The 20,321-nt window shown below is 35.4% G+C and overlaps 1 protein-coding gene across 1 annotated transcript; it reads right to left on the bottom strand.

Moving 5' to 3' along the window:
- Positions 1 to 399: 399 nt before the first annotated feature.
- LOC106673090 lies at positions 400 to 20,023 on the bottom strand. Its single transcript, XM_014405047.2, has 2 exons — positions 19,999 to 20,023; positions 400 to 2,416 (listed from the first exon to the last, which is right to left on the bottom strand). The coding sequence occupies exon 2, from the start codon at positions 2,327 to 2,329 to the stop codon at positions 689 to 691; it is 1,641 nt and encodes a 546-aa protein (XP_014260533.1). The 5' UTR covers positions 2,330 to 2,416; positions 19,999 to 20,023; the 3' UTR covers positions 400 to 688.
- Positions 20,024 to 20,321: the final 298 nt, after the last annotated feature.

Below are 20,321 nucleotides of genomic sequence, written 5' to 3'. Positions count from 1 at the left end.
TTCATATTAAATACTGTCATGCTATTTGTCTGAAATGCAATTTGTAAGTGTGTTTAAAAAGGTACAAAGGTTCGATTATTTCATAAGATTTTTTACCTTGTTTTTTTGATTCGTTGGTTCTTCGTGTTTTATGTCTATTTGAATGATGACACACTTGCTTTTTCTTAAATTGAATTTGCCCTTCAAACATTCAATTTTGGTTCCAACGTAGTATTTTGTTATTTTTTTAAACTAGACTTACCTCACGATTCAAACAATTCCTTTTGCGCTTTTGGTAGGAAAGTTAAAAAAAACCAAGAAATTTAAATAATAAATTATAAACGTTTGTATTTTTAATTATTCACACAATTTTTGGATAAGGTTTATTAAATAAAGTTGACGAACATGACTGAATAATTATGTATTAAATAAACACACAATTCAATTCAATGGCTTCAAATATTAATAAAATTATGTAACAAGAAAAAACATATTATATTACAACAGGATGTGCTAGATTTCCTAACCAGTGAGCTTAAAATATTAAACATAATAAGAAAATGAGCATGTCGCTTGATTTTCATCTTTCAATTTTCAGTCACAATCGCTTTGGTTTCACCCCTTCGAAGGGGTGGAGAGGCTTAAAATTACAATAAAACACACTCAATAAAACAAGGGCATCGATATTTACAAAGGGTTCTTCATTAAGTTAGGATTGGTGTAAAGGAGGAGGCCTAAGACCTATTGGGGAGTGCCTTTGGTTTTTCCTGGACAGTTCTTTGGCCAGGATGGCGTTGAGAGCGGCTTGCTCTTTCTGGAGATCGACTGGTCTGTGAGACTGGGTGATCGGTGGTACGACGATGGGCGATGAGGAGAAAGAAGATCCGGCCTTTTCAGCGTCTTTCGGCTTCCTCTGCGGAGATTTGGGTGTCTTCGGTTTTTCCTTCGGAGCGTTGAAATTATGTCCATGGAACGACGGCGTAAAATGGTCGTTGAACGTGGGAATGGGCGGCGCGACGAAAGAATTGAAGTTCAGCGAGTTCTGGGGGATCGGGTTGTTGTACATCCCTGCAAAACTGCCCCAGTTGAAATCCACATTGGTGAGGGTCTGTAGAGGGATGACGATAGCATGAACCATCTGCCCTTGTCCTTTCGAGTCAGGGATGAAAACTGGCACGGGCGCTGAGTACCCCATGCTCTGGTAGAAATTCATCAAGTCGAATCCCCTTCCTTTAGGTTTAATGGAAAACTGTTGGGTTTCCGGGGCGAAACCAGACTGCAGAGGAAGAGCCAAAGGCGGGTTGGCCATGGCATTGCTAAAGTCGAAAACGTTGCTTTGAGTGAGAGCATGGTTGTGGTCGAAGGTTCCTTTACCTTCGGTGGGTATGTTATTTATGTCAGGGATTTTGTTGTTCATGTAAAACACGGAAGATCCGCCGTTCTTTAGCACGCTTATCTGTGGCGACGCTCCTCTTTGTTTAGAATCGGGTATTCTGTACAAAAGAGGCTTCTTTTTCTCTAAATCTTGTGACATTTCCACGCCTTCGTTCAGTTGCTTCCAGACGGATTTTTGACCGTTTATGTGGAGCTTGACATCCTTGGGTTTTCCAAAGACGACATCGTCTGATATGGGCTGTCCGAACCCGATGCTGTACCCGACGTTGAATGAACTAGGTGATTCCCCACCTCTCGTACTTTTCAGCTTCTTCTTTTGCTCGTATCTTTTCACTTTCTCTGCCTCGCCGAATTTCTGCGGTTCTTTTTGTAAAAGGGATTCCATCAAGTCCTGGGACATTCCGGGAGGAGGGTGAGCTTTGGGTTTTGGATTTTTGGTTACGTCAGGTCTGTATGCAGGATGTCCTCTATGTTCAGGTCCGTCTTGTTTAAGAAAGGTGGAAATTAGCATCCTCGGGTCTTCTGGTTTGTACGAAGGCTCAAATTTGTGCTCTCGGTTTTGTTCTTCTTTATGATCGCCGTCTTCATCTCTGAAACTCTGACGTTCATCCCTGTTCCTGTTGTACTTGGAACTGTAGCCCTCGTTCGCGATGTGCTTACTCTGTTGGAAGTTCAGCCTGTAAGGTTTCTGTTTGGTTTCCGGTGCGGCTTCTGCGGGGTTGAAGTCCCCTTCGGCATGGCGAACGTGGTGATATTCTTGCGGCTTTGGGAATTTCGGCTCTTCACCTTTGAATCTCTTCCCGTGGTTGTTATACACTTTAAAGTAACTTTCAGACCTTGACGGCACCGAGTCCTCTCCGACTTCAGTCTCCAGATTCTGCCTTTTCCCCGGGCTGTGGTGTATCACGACCGAACTGTACGACGTGACGCTACTCTCGGCGATGTTGTCGTCCATGTCCTGCCTCTCCTCGGCTTCCAATTTCTTAACGCCGACATCCGGGTCTGCCTCTTCCGCCAAAACGACGGCCACCAAAGCAAAAATCTGCAACAAATACAGTACAGGATTAAATGCAGAATAGAAAATTTGTAAAAGTGAAAAGTGAAAACGAGGCAACCCGAGGAGACCTTGTGTTTTCGTTTTTGGAAAATCCGTTAACGAGCCGTGTCCACTCGTACTACGTGTCTCGATCTAGGTCGTATCCACATATTCAAAAACTTGCCTTTGATCTTTTAAATGATAACTTGGTCGAATTATATGCTCTTCTGAAATGCAGCATACTTGTGAAAGCTTGATTTTTTTAAACATTCTAAATCGATGAAACACCAGGACCAGCCAGGTATGAAATCCTTTTCTTAAGTCTAGGAACCTCATGAACTCAAAGCCCACGCATAAATTACCACATTTTTTCAACGTGCACCGAAATGTATTTAAGTTATTTAAAAAAAGAGAGAGACACTATCCTTACTATCAAATTTTTTTTCACACCGATTTAACTATGATTACAATTACTATGATTTAAAAAAAAAATTTCATCATACATCTTAGAATTTCAATACAATACAAAACAACAAAATATATAAAATATCGTTTTGCACAGTTATTGTGAAAAATACCCTCAATTAGACGAATTTAATTAATAAAATAACTTTTTTACCTAAGACTAGTATCATTTAAGAAAATAAACATAACATCCAGCCTAGAATACCAACCAACATGGAATTTCTAGACCAGTCTAGGACCGGGTAACTTTCTTCGAATATCATTTTTCAGATTGATTGATGCGAACAGGATAAGGCCGTCATTTTCCAATTCCTCTGGCGGTGCTGCTAAGTAATCTTTTAAATAACAATTTGTGAAATTAGCCCGGACCGAAAGCTGCCCTTTACAATTATTTACATAACTTCGTTAAGTTTTGAATTTCAAATGGCTCATTACAGGCCGATTAAAAGAGCAATACGTACTGGAGGCATCATTATAAATTATACTTTCTCAAATAATATAGAGTTGAGGATGATCATATCAATATATCTTTCTATTCTGATTTTTTATTAAATCCTAACGATCATTATGAATCTAATGAATTTCATATGAGATTTCTGTTTTACTTTAGCAATACGACTTATGATCTTTTAATATTTATTTTTTAAATCCATTATATTTAGAAGTCTATTGACCAAATTACTTCTTTCCATTAATTAATCTTTTTATGTAAGGTTTTGGTTGAAATGAAAAAGCTTTTGTCACCAGCGGTATTCGAACCCACGACCTTCGGCCTAATGTGCTTCTGCTCTACCACTTGAGCTATCGTGACTTCGATCCACTCGGACAACTTCACACGATAGCTCAAGTGGTAGAGCATTGGCGTATTTAGCCGAAGGTCGTGGGTTCGAATCCCACTCGTGGCACTACCTTTTTCATTTCAACCAAATGAAACCAACCACGAGCGAGACCTTTACTCCGGGCCATTTCTTGTTCGTACCACGATCCTAAATAACCTTGTACCATGAGATGTCTATTTTTCAAACGAATGAAGAAGCTAGGTAAACATTTTCTTGAACCTACAACCTTTCGGATTTTCCTGATCACACGACATTTGAAAAATGGCAAAAAGGAGGGAAAATTCGAACTGTTGTAAGGTTAAGATGGGGAGTTGGTGTCCAAGTGGATCGATGTCACGATAGCTCAAATGGTAGAGCAGCGGGTTACTGAGCCGAAGGTCGTGGGTTCGAATCCTGCTCGTGGCACTACCTTTTTCATTTCAACCAAAACCTTACATAAAAAGATTAATTTATTTTCTAACTTCATCTCCTCTATTCTATAGAGGTAGACAACCAAAAACATACTTTCATCAAAATTAGTTTTTATTTATTTATTTATTGTTAATTGTTTCATTTTCATCGAGCATTCATAAGCATAAAATAGCTGAAGAAAAGGAGCAGGCAGCATCCCGAAATCGATAGATGTAAAATAAAATAAATAAAAATAAAGACTACTTTTTATGAAATTTTGCTTTTGGTTGTCTACGTCTATGGAATGGAGTGAATCAAGATAAAAATAAATTTTTACAATAACCTACGGAATAAAATAACAACAAAAATATCATTATTAATATATGATATTACCCATTTTTTAATATTTACTATCGGCTAAAAATATTTAATTTTTACATGCTTTTACTCATCTTAATCTCATTTTGTGACTTTTTGTCTGAACCGCTAATCTTTTTATGAATTTGAAGCCACAGTTTACTTTTTTATTTTGTTTTTATGCTATTGTACGCTCGTCATATTCATTGTTTGACTTATTAATAGAGTATACGCAAGGTCTAAGGTACACATAATTTCAGTAAATAAATAAAATTTATGTTTCATACAGGCTGGGCACATGAGCATTCTACATGATATTTGTGCACCTATTTGCAGACCAAAAAACACCATCGAGAAAGTCTATATTGTCGTCTTAAAGCTACTGTCTCGATTGTTTTCAATCTATTGTTCATTGATAGATTTTTTGTTAAATATCGCCGGACACAAATGACTCACAAATGATTAGAGACTTGGCCAAGGAGCGCCTTTGGTCACTTTTTGGACAATGGGCAGAATTTGAGCCCGTGCGTGACACGACCACGACGAATTGTAAAGACTTTCGACGGGAAAACTGTGAGAAAGTCCGGGTCGGCCAACATGCTCACCGTCAGGTCCCACAACCCTCTCTTAGTTGATGAAAAAAAAAATTACACAAAAAAAGTAAAATATACAAATTGTAGTTTTTAGTTGACAGGGAGAAAGTTGAGTTTTTGATAAACCTGTACGTGGTCACCGTAGAAAAGATAAACAATAAATCAAGCATCGTACAACTTATTACTAGATTTTTACCTGCCACAAAGCTTAATAATTAACATATTTTGCGACTAAATCGTACATAAATACAGTAGAGTTTCTCCAGCCCGAAATGATTCTGACCGAGTCTTGTTCATTGTCAGAGTAATTATAATTATGGAGGATATGTGACATACATTAATACTTTGAAAAATAACTTCAACGTTTTGAACAAACAAGGATGATAGTTCTGTCGTTTCTGATTTTTTTTTTTTTTCAATTTGTTAATTGTTTCCTAATCGAAGGTAGTTGTAATGTACTGGAGATATTAAAGACCAAACCAAAATAAAAGTCTGTTCATCAACTTTAAACCTCTTTATCCTATTAGAAAGAATGTCGTTGTTACATTTTGTGTAATTAGCGGGTAAAAAATCGAAATTTTTATGAAACTTGAATTCTAATTGAAGATTGAAAACTTTTTCATGTAATTCAAGGAATACCGTCGAAATAAATGTGTACTACATTCCTTATAACCCTTTCAATATGGAAATTCGTGTAAATTAGTATAATTTATTCGAATCGTTCAGTTCAGCAGAAATAAATTGATCGTTGGATTAATTAATCGAAAGTGGATCTTATCGGTAAAACCACTACGTGCTGTATTCGATTTATAATTATCCGCCTTATATTCCAAATCTCACGAAACGACTAATTCGGTTGTAGAAAGCTCGGAATGCAGAAGACTCATAAAATCTGGTTTTCACTTGATCAACTTTATGTTTGATTATGATTTCTGACACGAAAAAATAATAAATTCACTAGTTTAGGACAATTCAACATAGCATATATTCAGGACTATGATACACACACATACGCACATACAAGCACGCACAGAGTGTTGAAAAAAGATATGGAAAGATAAATAGAGACTGTGGGACAATGAGAAAAAGAGTAATATAAAAAAAACGGCGAAAGATAGAGATAGAGATAGATATACCGAGTGAGAGAGAGAGAGAGAGAGAGAGAGAGAGAGAGAGAGAGTGTGAGAAATANGAGAGTGAAGATGTGATAGAGGAGAGAAGTAGGCAGAGAGCTTTAAAGAAATCTGTTTAGCGTATAAAATATACATAGTTAATGAAAGTTAGTTTTTAATTTTGAAACTAATTGACCAAGTCGAGTCTATCTAAAAACGGTTCAAGGAAGATATCTTTTGATAATTATGATAATTATTTCTCCGCACAAGAGTGATGTGACGGTGTAGCTTACCCGTCTGTAATTAATTGCGCTCTGGAAAGCAAGTAAACCACGTTCGTTTTGCGGATCTGAATAAGAATGGCTTTCTAGCTTTTCTACACTTCTATCTTGGCTGGAAGTTCCAATTAGGCGGACGCAATTAATTTTGTCGGAATCAATAGAGCAAGGCGTTCACTAGAAAATCGGTTTTTACACCCTCGTAGTATTTGGAACTCTGGGGAAAAATGAGCGAAATGGGTCGCTTGTCATTTTTGTACGGGTCTTATTACTTATCCGTTAAACATTCCAATTAATGGAAAATGTATGAATTTTTTTCAGGTCATGTCACATCTTGAAACAATAAACCATATTTCATTATTTACGTTTCGCTGCCACTGAGTAAACCAATCGACAAACAAACCACACTTTTTGGTTCTTTTCTTCGCTTCATAACGCTGCTCAAGCAGAAAGAACAATTCGCAATTCGCGGTGGTTATGCAGCCAGATCTCAATTCAGCTAATAAATTATGTAAATGGTATAAAAGTACATAAAAAGTGAAAAGTACATAAAAATAAACAAATAAACAATAGAAAGGCAAAGAAAGTAAAAGAAGAAACGAACCGATAAATGCAAAGGAATTGAATTGAAAGAACTTAGAATATATTCATACACGTGTGTAGATTAATCGCAATAGAGTAACAGTTAAATTGAATAACAGGTAAACCAATACAAAAGAGTAAAGATAGATATATAAATAATAGATAGATAAGTAATAAATAGATAAGAACAGAGTGTTAGTAAGCGAAAAGTGAGAAGTATAGAGGTGCAGAGATATTAATAAAGAGGACAATAAGTAGTACCTAGAAGTAATAATGGGAATAGGCAATCAAAAAGGAAAAATATAGGTAAAGAGAGATACATACAGATAGAAATGAAGATAGAGATTGATAAATAGATAAAGATAGAGATAGAAGCAGATACATAGATAGATAGTGATGGGGATGAAGAAAGGGGTAAATACATAGAAAGAGGAACATGGATAGATAGGACGATAAATAAACAAATATTAATGTAGATAGATTTACAAATTACTTATTCGCTCTCTTTTTTGCTTGGTAGTCTTCTCTTCGATGTTCATTACCATTAAGATAGATAGCTAGATAAAGATAGATAGTGATAGATAGATAGGTAGATAGATGGATAGATAGATAGATGGATAGATAGATAGATGGATAGATAGATAGATATATGTAGGTGGAGATAGATAGATAGAGATACATAGATAGATAGAGATAGATAGGTAGAGGTAGATAGATAGACATAGACAGATAGATAGAGATAGATAGGTAGAGATAGATAGATAGACATAGACTGATAGATAGAGATAGATAGGTCGATAGATAAATAGGTAGAGATAAATAGATAGAATGAGATAAAGAGAGAGGGAGGGAGAGAGAGAGAAAGGGAGAGAGAGAGAGAGAGAGAGAGAGAGAGAGAGAGAGATAGAGAGAGATAGAGATAGAGAGAGATAGATAGAGATAGATAGAGATAGATAGATAGATAGATAGATAGATAGATAGATAGATAGATAGATAGATAGATAGATAGATAGAGAGATAGATAGATAGATAGATAGATAGATAGATAGATAGATAGATAGATAGATAGATAGATAGATAGATAGATAGATAGATAGATAGATAGATAGATAGATAGATAGATAGATAGATAGATAGATAGATAGATAGATAGATAGATAGATAGATAGATANACTGGAAAATGCATTTATTGACTTTATCAATTCTAAAAATTCTGAATTCTACTCAGACGGAATTAATAAGTTACCAACACGTTGGGAGAAATGTATTGAGAGTATGGGAAATTATTTTGATTAAAGAACATTGCTTTAAAGTAACTAGTTTCTTTTTTTTTGTTTAATACCAAAATCCTGCATTATTTTCCGGACAACCCAATAAAACCGATATTATTATACGGCATAAATCCCGGAAAAATTGCTTTTGTGGCTTTCTTAGGAGCGTGGCAACGTTACAAGTAAAAGACAGGGAAAAGAAAAGAAAAACATAAAAAAATAATAAAAAGAAAAAATAATACGGCCTTAGTTTATTATATTATAATCGGCAGCCAAGGATAACAAGAAGAGTATAGGAAGTGCACATCACGTCTCAGGAGGGTTTTTAACACAGAAATCGACCTGGGCGGCGGCACGTCCGTGGGATTTCGATCCCGGCAAAAAGTGGATCACGTCTCATTGAAAACTGTTTTTCCCCCAAGAGTCAACAATGGTCACGTGGGGTGCCGCGGCCTTTACAGCCCAAGGCTCGTCTGATCATAATTCCTCCACTGTCAATAACGGAGTGAAAGTGTTATATTGTCGTTGACTGCTTAGTGACAGGTGACGTGAGGGATAGCCAAAGTGATTCTCTATAAGTCAATTATTGACCGTAAAACAATCCGCCAGTACCTGTCTGACTTGTCAGCTTTGTTCTAAGGCGGTTAGAAACCTACCAGCGGCGTACTGTAAGGCTCAAAGTGATATAACATTTAATAACCATGAATACAATATTTCACACGAATTTCCTCCACGTGCGAACTGAAAATAAAAAAAAGCTTACTTTTCCACCAAAGAACTCAACGACTTAACAAAAGAATATTTCTTGTCTACTGCTTTGATCCCAAACATCTGATAAAGTAAATAAATAATGTGTGGTGATTAGTGACCGTTAGTCGAAGATTATTCAGAAATCGAGAGATGCGGTCTGGTGTGATGTACGTTTCAGAAAAACATTTTCTTTATCGTGCCAACGTTTCGATCTTTATTGAGATCATCTTCAGGGCCTGGGATTTACAAACATTGTTTAGATTTAACAAATACATGTAGGATGTGGAAAAGTGAATTTATACAATGCAAAATATATTTTTTTTATATATTCAATCAAAGTATTTCTACTCACTCAAAGTGTTTGTCTTCTGTGTTTACCAGGACCTGAAGATGATCTCAATAAAGACCGAAACATTGGCACGATAAAGAAAATGTTTTTCTGAAACCTACATCAACACCAGACCGCATCTCACGATTTCTGAATAAATAAATAATGTTTAGACAATGTGAATATAAAATAGTTAGATGTATAACTAGGTAGTATAAAATCTTGAAAAACCCAATGGAAGAAAACGTCATGCAGAAAGCTAAATAACAAAAAAATATCAAAAGTCATCTACGAATAGCGGGAAAGATGCAATTAATAAATAAATCGGGTAATATATAATCAGATACATGATACTAATGATAGAATGTAGACTGGCAAATGAAGTAGATAAAATCACATGTCTGAGTACAACTATCAGACTGGATTTATAGGGCTTGCTTAATACGTAAAACTCAAGCCAAAGTGAATTAAATTTTAGATTAAATTTTTGTCTGTAAAATAGTCTGGAGATCTTCTTAAACACATCAGATACGATAAAAAATGTAAAATACAATTGAATTTAAAAGAATCTTAAAAGACCGCGTTACTGGATCAGTACAATGTGAAAATTTTGAACGACACAAGGATAAAGTGTAAACATTCATGTAGAAAACTTACAGAAAAATAGATTGGATATACATTGCTTCGCGCTCTTATATTTTCTCCGCTTAATGGAAAAACATCATGGATAACTTAACAGGTCCATATTCCTACGTAATCAAACCTAACCCGCCTATAACTCAACCATTATACGTGGAGGTCCGAAGTCGTCGAATGTAATGTACTGTATGCCGTAATATCCTTTAATCAGTTCTGTAGGAATAAAAATGACGATAGTTTCTATAAATCATCCTTAACCTAACCCTTTCCTAACCCAGCCATAACCTACCTTAACATTAATACTAACGTACCTAACCTAATCCGTCCCAGCCTAAACCATAACAATGAAATACCCTCTTACCCTAATTCAAAGACTGTTTAATACCCTCAAGTTCATCAAGTTTCTAATAAACAAGTATGGAACTTGCAGGAAATTAAGCAACAGCGATTTTTTTATCGTACTTACATATGGATGATGGGCATTCCCTGTTGCTGCGAACCTCCATAAAAATAGTTATACACTTTGGGTGATATGATGTGTTTTGTAGTGTTTTATATATGATACTCGGTTTATCTTTGAATTGGAGACATTTATAGTTAATAAATTATTCTTTTTATCTAAGTTCTTGGTTGAGATAAAAAGCTAGTGTCACGAGAGGGATTCGAACCCACGACCTTCGGCTCAATACGCGCTGCTCTAACCACTTGCACTATCGCATTTCGTACCACTCGGACACCAGCTCCTCATCTCCACCTAAAACCTTTCGAATTTTTCCTCTTTTTCGCATTTTTCAAATATCGTGTAATTAGGATTAGATTCTCAGCGACTTATGAAGTGGCAACGGGGAGCTGTTAGCAAAGTGATTATTTCTTTTTATTATTATATTATTCCATATATGTTTGTTGTTGTTTATACTTGAACTGTCGTGACTGCGATACAGCGGGACGCCAACTCGTCATCCCAACGTACAACCTTTCGAATTTTTCCTCTTTTTGCCATTTTTCAATGTATTATTATTATTATTCATTACGATTAAATGATATATGATAATGTCCGATTGGATCACGATAGCTCATACTAACACTCAATTCACACACAAGTGGTTAAAGCAGCGGCATATTGAGCCGAAGCTCGTTGGTTCGAATACCGCTCGTGACATTAGCTTTTTCATCTCAACCAAGACATTAGGTAAAAAAGAATAATTAATTGAAATAAGTAATATGCTATGAACGCTAACATATATGGTTTTATAGTTAATTTGAAAGTAATAGATTAAAGTATACGTACAAAAAACCAAATATATTACAGAACCTTAAAACAAAAGTAAGTTGCTTTATAGAATAAAAAAGAAATGTTATTATACCTTCGGACGAGAAGACTATTACAGGAAATGCCTTCACACATTTCACTTCTTTTTACGACGTGTAGTACAATTTTAGAAATGGATATGACATTAAACCAGCAGGCCTCTCCTCTAAATATGTTTTGCCCAATTTACTAAAGAAATGGGACATATGACATGACGGACTTTTCACGAAATAACACTGAAGATAATATCGACATATTGTGGGAGGGAACTTTTACTTTTAAAATTAGAGTTATTAAAATAGAAAGGCGTTTAATATCTGGCCTACATGGTCATTCGGAAATAAACAATTAAAAAATAAAAAGTAATTTTGTGTTTAATTTTGAAGGGAAATTAAATAAAATTTTCCTTTTTATTGCCTGGTAATTTTTTTTAAAATCGCTCAAAGCAAGATTTTCCATATTGTTTTTAAAAGGCATACATTATAAAATGTCCTCATTTCTTGTTGAAAAATCCCCTTAATTGACGGCCTTGTGTTTTTGGGCGGACATTCGGACATCCAGCGATGCGTTCAGACTGGGAATTTTAATGGGATGAGCTCTCACCGCGGTTTCGCCGCTCTGTTAACTCACTTGCCCTATTGGCTCTGAAAAATGCCTCATTCGCTACGTGCTGGTATATTCTTCCCCTTATTCCATTTTTAAGAACAATTTTCAAATTTTTTCAACTAAGGAAAATTTCGAGGAAGCGGTTCCCAAGAGAGGACAATACCAAAAGATGGATCCTTCCTTCCGTTCCCGCCCTGCCTTGTTTAGACAATTATTATACCGTCCCATTGTCGTGTGTGTGGCGGACCTTATTCGTTTTTCTTGTTCTCTCAGACCGAACAGACACAATGAGAAAAAAGTAAAGCATTCACTGCAGCTTTTTTCAGTTTGTTAAACCAACCGAACAGATAAGCCTGGAGGACATTAGCCTTCATTACGTTATTACACCATTATAAGTAATACAGCTGAAAATTACCTAAAAATAAATTGAGTTATTGAACAGAAATCGATATTTTTCGGTTATTTTGGTCTAACAGGATGTTTTTGTCAAGTTTGGCTTATTTAATGTTCAGCATAACCAATGAAAATAGGCAGACCATGATCAGAACCAGCGTTTACGAGAATAAAAAGAGCTGCTGGGCCAAAGCCCGCGCAGGTGTCCCTTATGCAGAGAAAGGTTGCTCGATGTGTCCTACATAGTAGAGGCGGGTCATACCTTGGCTCCATACAGAGAGCGTGTAGGCATGCCGCCGGTAATAAGAAATGTTCTCGAACACGGTAGGGAGTTTCAGGGGGAATGCTTTATTGTATATAGCCTTCAAAATATATGGTTTGTGTTTCTGTGTCTTGTATGAGTAAATGTATTTATCGGTATGAATGGGGAGGGGCTGATGGTGATATAGCTTCTCCATCGCCGCTCACGTTGTGTATGACTTGGGTTGGTGGCCATTGTTATAAAAATGCCCCATCGACCCCACTTTAGATTAGTCTATTATTGGGAACAGGTAGATGTAGGAATATCGAGTACTACATCCACCAAACAGAATGAGTGCGATCAATGTATGTTGGTGTGAATGGGAGGGGCTGATGGCGAAGTAGCACCTCCATCGCCGCCATGTTGCGTGCGTGACTTGGGTCTACGGCGGAAAACTTGTAAAGTACCCCATCGACCCCAAATTAGATTAGTTTATTGTAGTGAACAGGTAGATTGAGGAATATGGAGTACTTTACAATGTATATAGGAATGAATGTATTTATTGGTGTGATTGTGTATAGAGTGTGTAGGGGTACTTTGTTAAAAAAAAATGAGAGAGCTGCTCAACATTACGTTTAAACAACGAAATTCACCCAAACTGTCATCAATACGGGTTCGCAATGCAGTGGACCAATATCTTGCAGGGTATGGAGATGAAGCTATTAAATACTCAAAGGCTAACATGCTTAAGGGCCACTGGTGATATGATGACACCAATTGCAGCTTTGGCAGTAAACCTTGTACTCTATACTATGTACTCATTTAAGAAGAAGCAAGAGCAACTGTTTATAGGATAACCGTTTGCTGGGATATTTTCATGACCTACTAAAGCGAGGAGTTTCTGACTGACGCCCTATTAATCTTCCAGGTAATGTTCTAACTCCCAAGTTAAAATTTAGCAATATGAACAAAGTAATTATACCAAAATGGAAGATTAGACCAAAGGAATATCTTTTAAGACCAATTTTTCCGGGTACACTAACGGATCATAAACTTGGGAGGGTACTGAAGCTGGTACCCTGGATATCTAAGACGGAAGTAACTACGATACAAATAAAAACGCCTGGAATCCATTCGAGGAGCATAGCCATACTCTCTGACAGTACAGGAACCCACAAAGCTTTAACCTCATGTTCAGCCAAAGAGTGTCTGAACTTGTATGGAATTCTTGGCAGAAGTCAGAGAAATTAATGTTCTACCTCACATCTCTCCTCAGTTCTTGAGCACTCAGAAGTGAAATCTGTAGACCTAGCAACAGACCACAAAAAAGGCTTATTAAAAATTGGATCCTTAATCAGCACAAGCGAAAGAGTCATAGATGGACCACACACATCACTCACGGAAGAATTACAGTAAGGTAACCGAAAACTCTAAATTCTGTCCTCTGTGGCAAATCGCAGGATAAGAATACTGGCAGAAAAAAGACATTGGGAAGATTTTTGTCAAGCAGAGGAAGAAACCGCGGAAAATATTTTGTGTTAATGTGGTCTTCCAGGCGTTGATTGCTGCTGCTAGCCGCTAGGTGATTAAAAACCGCAAGTAGCATACTCCAACAAAGAAGAACTAGACAAGCTAAGCAAACTAATTAATAGTCGAAAGCTAACTAATATCTTCATGAAAAGTCGAGAGTGTTTTTAAACATTAATGTTTATTTTTGGCACTAGCACGGTATGGAGTGTGCTATTGCATGAATTCTTTTTTTAGGTCTAATTTTGTTTTCTCTACAAACTGCTAGTTGCTTATATTAGAAAAAGAAAACGAAAAGAATTTAAAAAACCAGTCTGTTTTCACAATTTTTCTGGTCATCTTTACTTGTAAAAATTGAAGAATAATATTGAAATATAAAAAAATACAAAGGATTATTTATGCGAATGATAAACTAAGGCAAAACTAAACAGACATTGTAACCAATGTTATGCTTATGTACCACATTGGATCAAATTTCACTAATCGCATCTGGTAACCTGTGCGCAAATGGGTTATTTCTTAACCTTTTTCAAAATTTCGAATTTTCAAAAAATGGCAAAAGGGAGGGAAAATTCGAAAGGTAGATTGAGATTGGATGTTGGTGTCCGAGTGGATCGAAGTGACGAAATCTCAGGTGATAGAGCAGCGGCGTATTTCGCCGAAGGTCGTGGGTTCGAATCCCGCTCGTGACACTAGCTTTTTTATTTCAACCAATACCTTACATAAAGATTAATTAATTGAAAGAAGTTATTTGGGCAATCGGACCATGAAATATAACGGATTTAATAATAATAAAAATTACACCATATGCTTGAAATATTAACACTTCATGGTTCAATTTTGTCTTAGTAAAAGACGAATATTTGTTTAAAAAATTTGGATTAAAAGGAAATCCCATAAATATACTGATAAAGAGTTTAGATTGGCACCAAATCAGTATTGTCAATAGACGGGATGAAAATTTGAAGAAAGAACACTGCACTACCCCAAAACCCATGGAGTTAGCTAAGTTTTAGCAAATTTGCTCTGAGGCAACATTGGGCACATAAGGGTTAAGTGATACCAACTAGATTTATTTTTACCGAGAACTCACCGATAAACTATCTATCAAAAGAGGTTTAGGTAGAAATATTTTTGTAAATAGGGTTGTTATTGAAAATTTTGAACCTTTTCCACTTGTGGTCAAAGAAATTTCTACTTTGAATAAAAATCCATTTTAATAGGGGCTATTAGGCATCGATTCGTCAGAGTCGCGTACCCGAGTGTAGCAGTCCGAAACGGTTTAATATTTTCCTAGTAGAGCTTTTCTATTAAAAAAATACCTATAAAAAAAAATGCGGCCTTCCGTGTGCAAAGGAATAGGTGAAAACCGACTTTCGAACGGTTGTAACCGTTTTGCCACCAGGAAATTGTCCCGAAATGACGCCGGTCTGGATTTTTTAAATCTTTTTTCGCATTCAAGCCCCACCCGCGGCTTTGAGCCAGACCGTAACCGCCATGTAGTATTTGATAGAAAACAATAACGGAAGCTTTCCTTCCTTGTTCGAAGGTAATGAGCGGTTTAATATCTCCTATGATGCTTCCTCTAACGTTTTTCTTTCTTAACAAAACCACTTTTAAACCTAAGTAGCCATTATTCTCATTCATACCGGGTCATTTACTGTCTACTACTTGCTATTATTTATAATGAACCACTGTTTTGATATGGAACCAATTATAATCGGTACGATATTAAAGCTTTTGGTAAACCGAGTGTAGGTAATTTTAAAGCAGTATATATGACAAAAAGACAAGCTAAACAATAATCTTTTACGCGACGTTTAGTATTTTGTATTGTCAAACATGCTAATTAATTAATCAATTTATCTCGGTGCACTTTCAAATAATGGCTTCTTTCACCTTCACTTCTATTCACCGACAACCTCTATAATGAGGGTGAAAACGATTTTTTGCGAAAGAAAACGTAACCCACAAGTTGTAATTCAAATTCACGGTTAACAAGCTCAAATTCGAAAAATTGCATTCACGTACGCATTCTCCGGACCGACTGCGCATGACCCTGCACTGACGGCATATGTCCACATTGACTGCACATGCGCAGTACAAGGTAAACGCTTATTTTGTACACGCAAAATGATATCACAATATTTTATTGCTGATTAAGGATTTATACATGTATGTACATATATACAGAGCAGAGCCTATCACTTGTCGCAGTCCAATGGCAATTCCAGCTTTACGAAGTTATTTAAAATAAATTACCGGCAGGTCTGGAGAATCTCACCTCGTGTGTTGGTAGTTCGGATATCGGTCTTATCCGGCCATGTATGGAGGTTGGGCTACGGGTACTGTCATCAGTTAGGTCATTTCAGCACCCAACACTGTCATCTCCTAAATCCATTCGCATACTCACTCACTCTTGAATTCATTCTTTTTTATTTACATCCCATTTTATTCACTCAGGGTAATGAATACTCCATATTCCTCTATAACCCTTTCAAAATATTATATAACTAACCAATTGAGTGTCGATGGGGTACTCAATGTTCCGCCATTGGTCCTCTCACACTACGCACTCACGCCAATAAATACATTCACTCACAAAACCTGGTAGGGACACACAACTATGGGTATTGGGCTGCTACGCGCTTTCTATATGGAGCCAAGGAATTGCACCCTTCAATTAGGTGGGATACATCGAGTGGAGTTGTGGTAATGTTCTGATATATTAAATGAATCATCTTCGCTTTCAAATGATAACCGACCATCATTCGGCACGATATTGCGTACTGATGAATTTTTTCGACCAAACATGGAAGGCATTTGAATACTTCACATAAATGTTTTATAAAGTATTTTATGAAATAAAATAATTTTCTGGATAATAATACCCCGATTACTGGAGACTTTAACGACCAAATGAGGTGACACATTTTTGATCATAAAATTACAGTCAACCGTCAAAATTTTTTATAAAATTGGTTACAAATAGTTTCAGATAGATATGCATTTTTGAAAAACAAAATTAAAAAATTTTATTGCTGGAGAAAAAGCGGTGGTATAATAAGGTACATAGGCGACTTTTTTAATGGTTGAATTAGCATAAAGTATTTTAATTGATTTTATCATAAAAAATTTATACAAAACTAAGTTTTGGTAAAGAAATGATTTTTCCAAATAATCTGTATTTTGAAATAATAAAGTATTTTATGAAACAAAATAATTTTATGGATAATAATACACCGATTACTGGAGACTTTAACGACCAAGTGAGGTGACACATTTTTCATGATAAAATTACCGTCAAAATCTCTTAATAGATGATATTTTTTGCCAAGTAATCCTCTATTAATTGATGAACGTTTGTCTGGTCTTGGTTCGTCTTCTCTCGCTGTTTCTTTTATTTTTAGCGCCTTGTTGAGATTGATGATGGAAATGAAGCGGATCATCGTTGATCATCTCGACTAAATCGATTGATTAAGTTATGTGTTAGTCTGTCCAACAACTTTTACTTTTAATTGTTTGTTTTGATGTAAAAAGGGTTTTGATAAAAAAATAAAGCGAGACGAGCAAGCCAGGCCGTCAAATATACAACATACAGTTTTAATTTAAGACAAATTTGACTTAATTTATTTTTACTCTAAGATTAATTTTATCAGTAATGATAACTGGTAATAGTTTCTCCTGCTGTTATTTGATGTATTTAAAGGTGGTGAAAAATATAAAATAAACCATCCTTTAGATTTTTTTGAATCTCTGATTGTAAAAAAAAAATAGTTTGACTAATTTTTCCCATTACTATGAAAAGGAAAAATTGATTCTAAATTATTTTTTGTTATCTAAACTTTATTATTTTTGGATATTTTTGAGCTGCTTATTCTCGTTATTTTGATCTGACAGATGCGTTCAAGCTTCCCGCCATTCTTATTTTAGCATTCCGACCAAAATGGCTGGAAAGAACTAGACTTCAGATTTTAATATAAAATTTCACAATGAAAGTTATTAGTTAATATTTTCATCGTTTATTGTGCATTTAATAAAAATATTAAATTTTACATTCTAGTTGAATTTAGCATTATGTCGGCAGTATAAATCTTACATATCCCTTGGTCCGTCTTGCCTCGCTCGCTTTCCTCAAAAAATCAAGACAAATTAAAAATATCCTTCCGAAATATTTCAAGGGGCAGCATAGATCCTAGAACCGGTTAGGCCTCGGTCGGAGTCCCGTGGTCTAATTTTGGTGTCACTAAACCTGAATTCCACAAATTCCCCTCAGGGCCCTGGCCTTTAACTTCTCAGAAGAGGTGAAATCGGCCGGTGCATACTGCAGTTCACGGGGGTTAATTGAGGGTTATTTGCCTCTTATTGCACCCTTCAGTTAACAGCATTCCTATCAGGTCGGCAGGTATAATTTGGGCGGAGCTTTTTTTCAATAAACTGGGAAATACATCATAATTACGCCATAACACCGTGTTTTTTCAGATCAATCTTGATACCATTAAAAGGCGTAATAAAATTGTAAGAATAATTACTGGCTAAAACTGTAAAATTAATTTTTAATAAATACGATCTTTGGCGGATTTTTTTCGATTCACCCAAAATTGGCTAATATTAAACATTAAATATTGCCAAATCTTTAGAAAGTGCTAATCCTGAGATTACAATTTCTTATGAATAATTATTTATAAAAAGGCATAAAAATCAAATTATTAAAAAATGGAAATAGAACTGGCCAAACTTGGATTTGAACCGAGGGTTTGGTTATAACCCACCGTTAAAGTCCCCCACAGTGTCAATGTAAAATAAGCAAAATGTAAAGTACATATATCCAAATCATGGTAGAATTCCTGAAAGTGATAACATATAGATAAAAATATTATAAGCAATGAACGAAACAAGAATCTCTTTAATTCCTCAAGTTTGGATTTATCTTGAAATTTTCAAAAGACAGGTCAATATGATTACTGAAAAAGAGTGATAAAATGAACTTATTTTGGCAGTGGATTGTTTTGTTTTTTATTTGATATTAAATAATATGATTTTCAGGTTTTTGGTACATACGGTATCAAGGTATCAAGTATTTACCTTAAGTAAATTTTTACTACTACTTTAGACAGTTTAAATAGAGAAATTATTATTTAAAAAAGTATGAAAGTCATGTGAGAAATAAGACAAAATCTTTAATTAGAGGGAAACCTATGAGGAAATATGACATTGTCAAACTTTTAAATTATATGTAAAAAAGAAGCAATGATATTGACCATATCAATAATAATAACAATTGCATTTTTCGTTAACCTTCTAGCAAAACCAAGTAATTTGAATATTTTTCCTTCAAGACAATTGTTTAATTTTTATTAGTTTAATTTGACAAAACTAAATTAACGTATATGAATGAAAATTTATAATAAAAAAACATAGTTTTGATTAATTTAGACAATATTTATTCTGTACATTTAATTTTTTGTAAGTTATCAAAATTTAAGAAATCTTTAAATATTGTAGCATGAATTTATTAATATGAATAGTTATATATTGACATTTTAAAATTTAAATTTTATCCAAACAATTTGTCTCCGATTCTTCTCGTAGGTAAATTTTTTTATATGTCTGTTGACTGTGTATTGAAAGATTGAATTTTTTTAACATGTTCTTATGGAGATTAATCAGATATATTTTTACTATCTCCAAGTGATATATTATAATCACTGGTTTTGAAGAAGGTTTACAAAAAATCTTATTCAGGATGCTTTAATACATCATCTATATTGTAAATCTTTGGATATCCCGTAATCCTTGTTTCATCCATTGTGTACCTCTCCACCTGCGGGTTTCGAAACACTGAACACATTGTAAATCCACTGAGCACACTTATTTATGTTTTCTCTATACGTTCACAACACTTACTAAAAAATAGGCGGCCTCCCTTAGACGAAACATTGTGGAATGAGGAGCAAAGGGATAGCCCGGAGACTATATACTTCGGCTCCCCTCCTCCTCCCCCACCGACCGGGGTATCACTTTCTTCTGGAAAAACCTGGGTGGAAGTAAGCCGTTACGTTTACACTAATCCATATAATGCAAACACCGTATCATCATTTTCCCCATTTCTTCCGACATTGACCGTCTAATTAGAATGCGCGTTATCTAATCTTTTAAGGAGTCTGGTTTTGCAGGGGATGCTCAAAAATGAACTGGGGAACTCGACTTCCTATTTGGATACGGATAAT

The sequence above is a fragment of the Cimex lectularius genome, unplaced genomic scaffold (assembly GCF_000648675.2).
Source record: "Cimex lectularius strain Harlan isolate CLEC.00 unplaced genomic scaffold, Clec_2.1 scaffold205, whole genome shotgun sequence".
Lineage (NCBI taxonomy): Eukaryota > Metazoa > Arthropoda > Insecta > Hemiptera > Cimicidae > Cimex > Cimex lectularius.
Note: the sequence above shows the minus strand (reverse complement) of the source record. Positions and strands in the feature narration are given on the sequence as shown.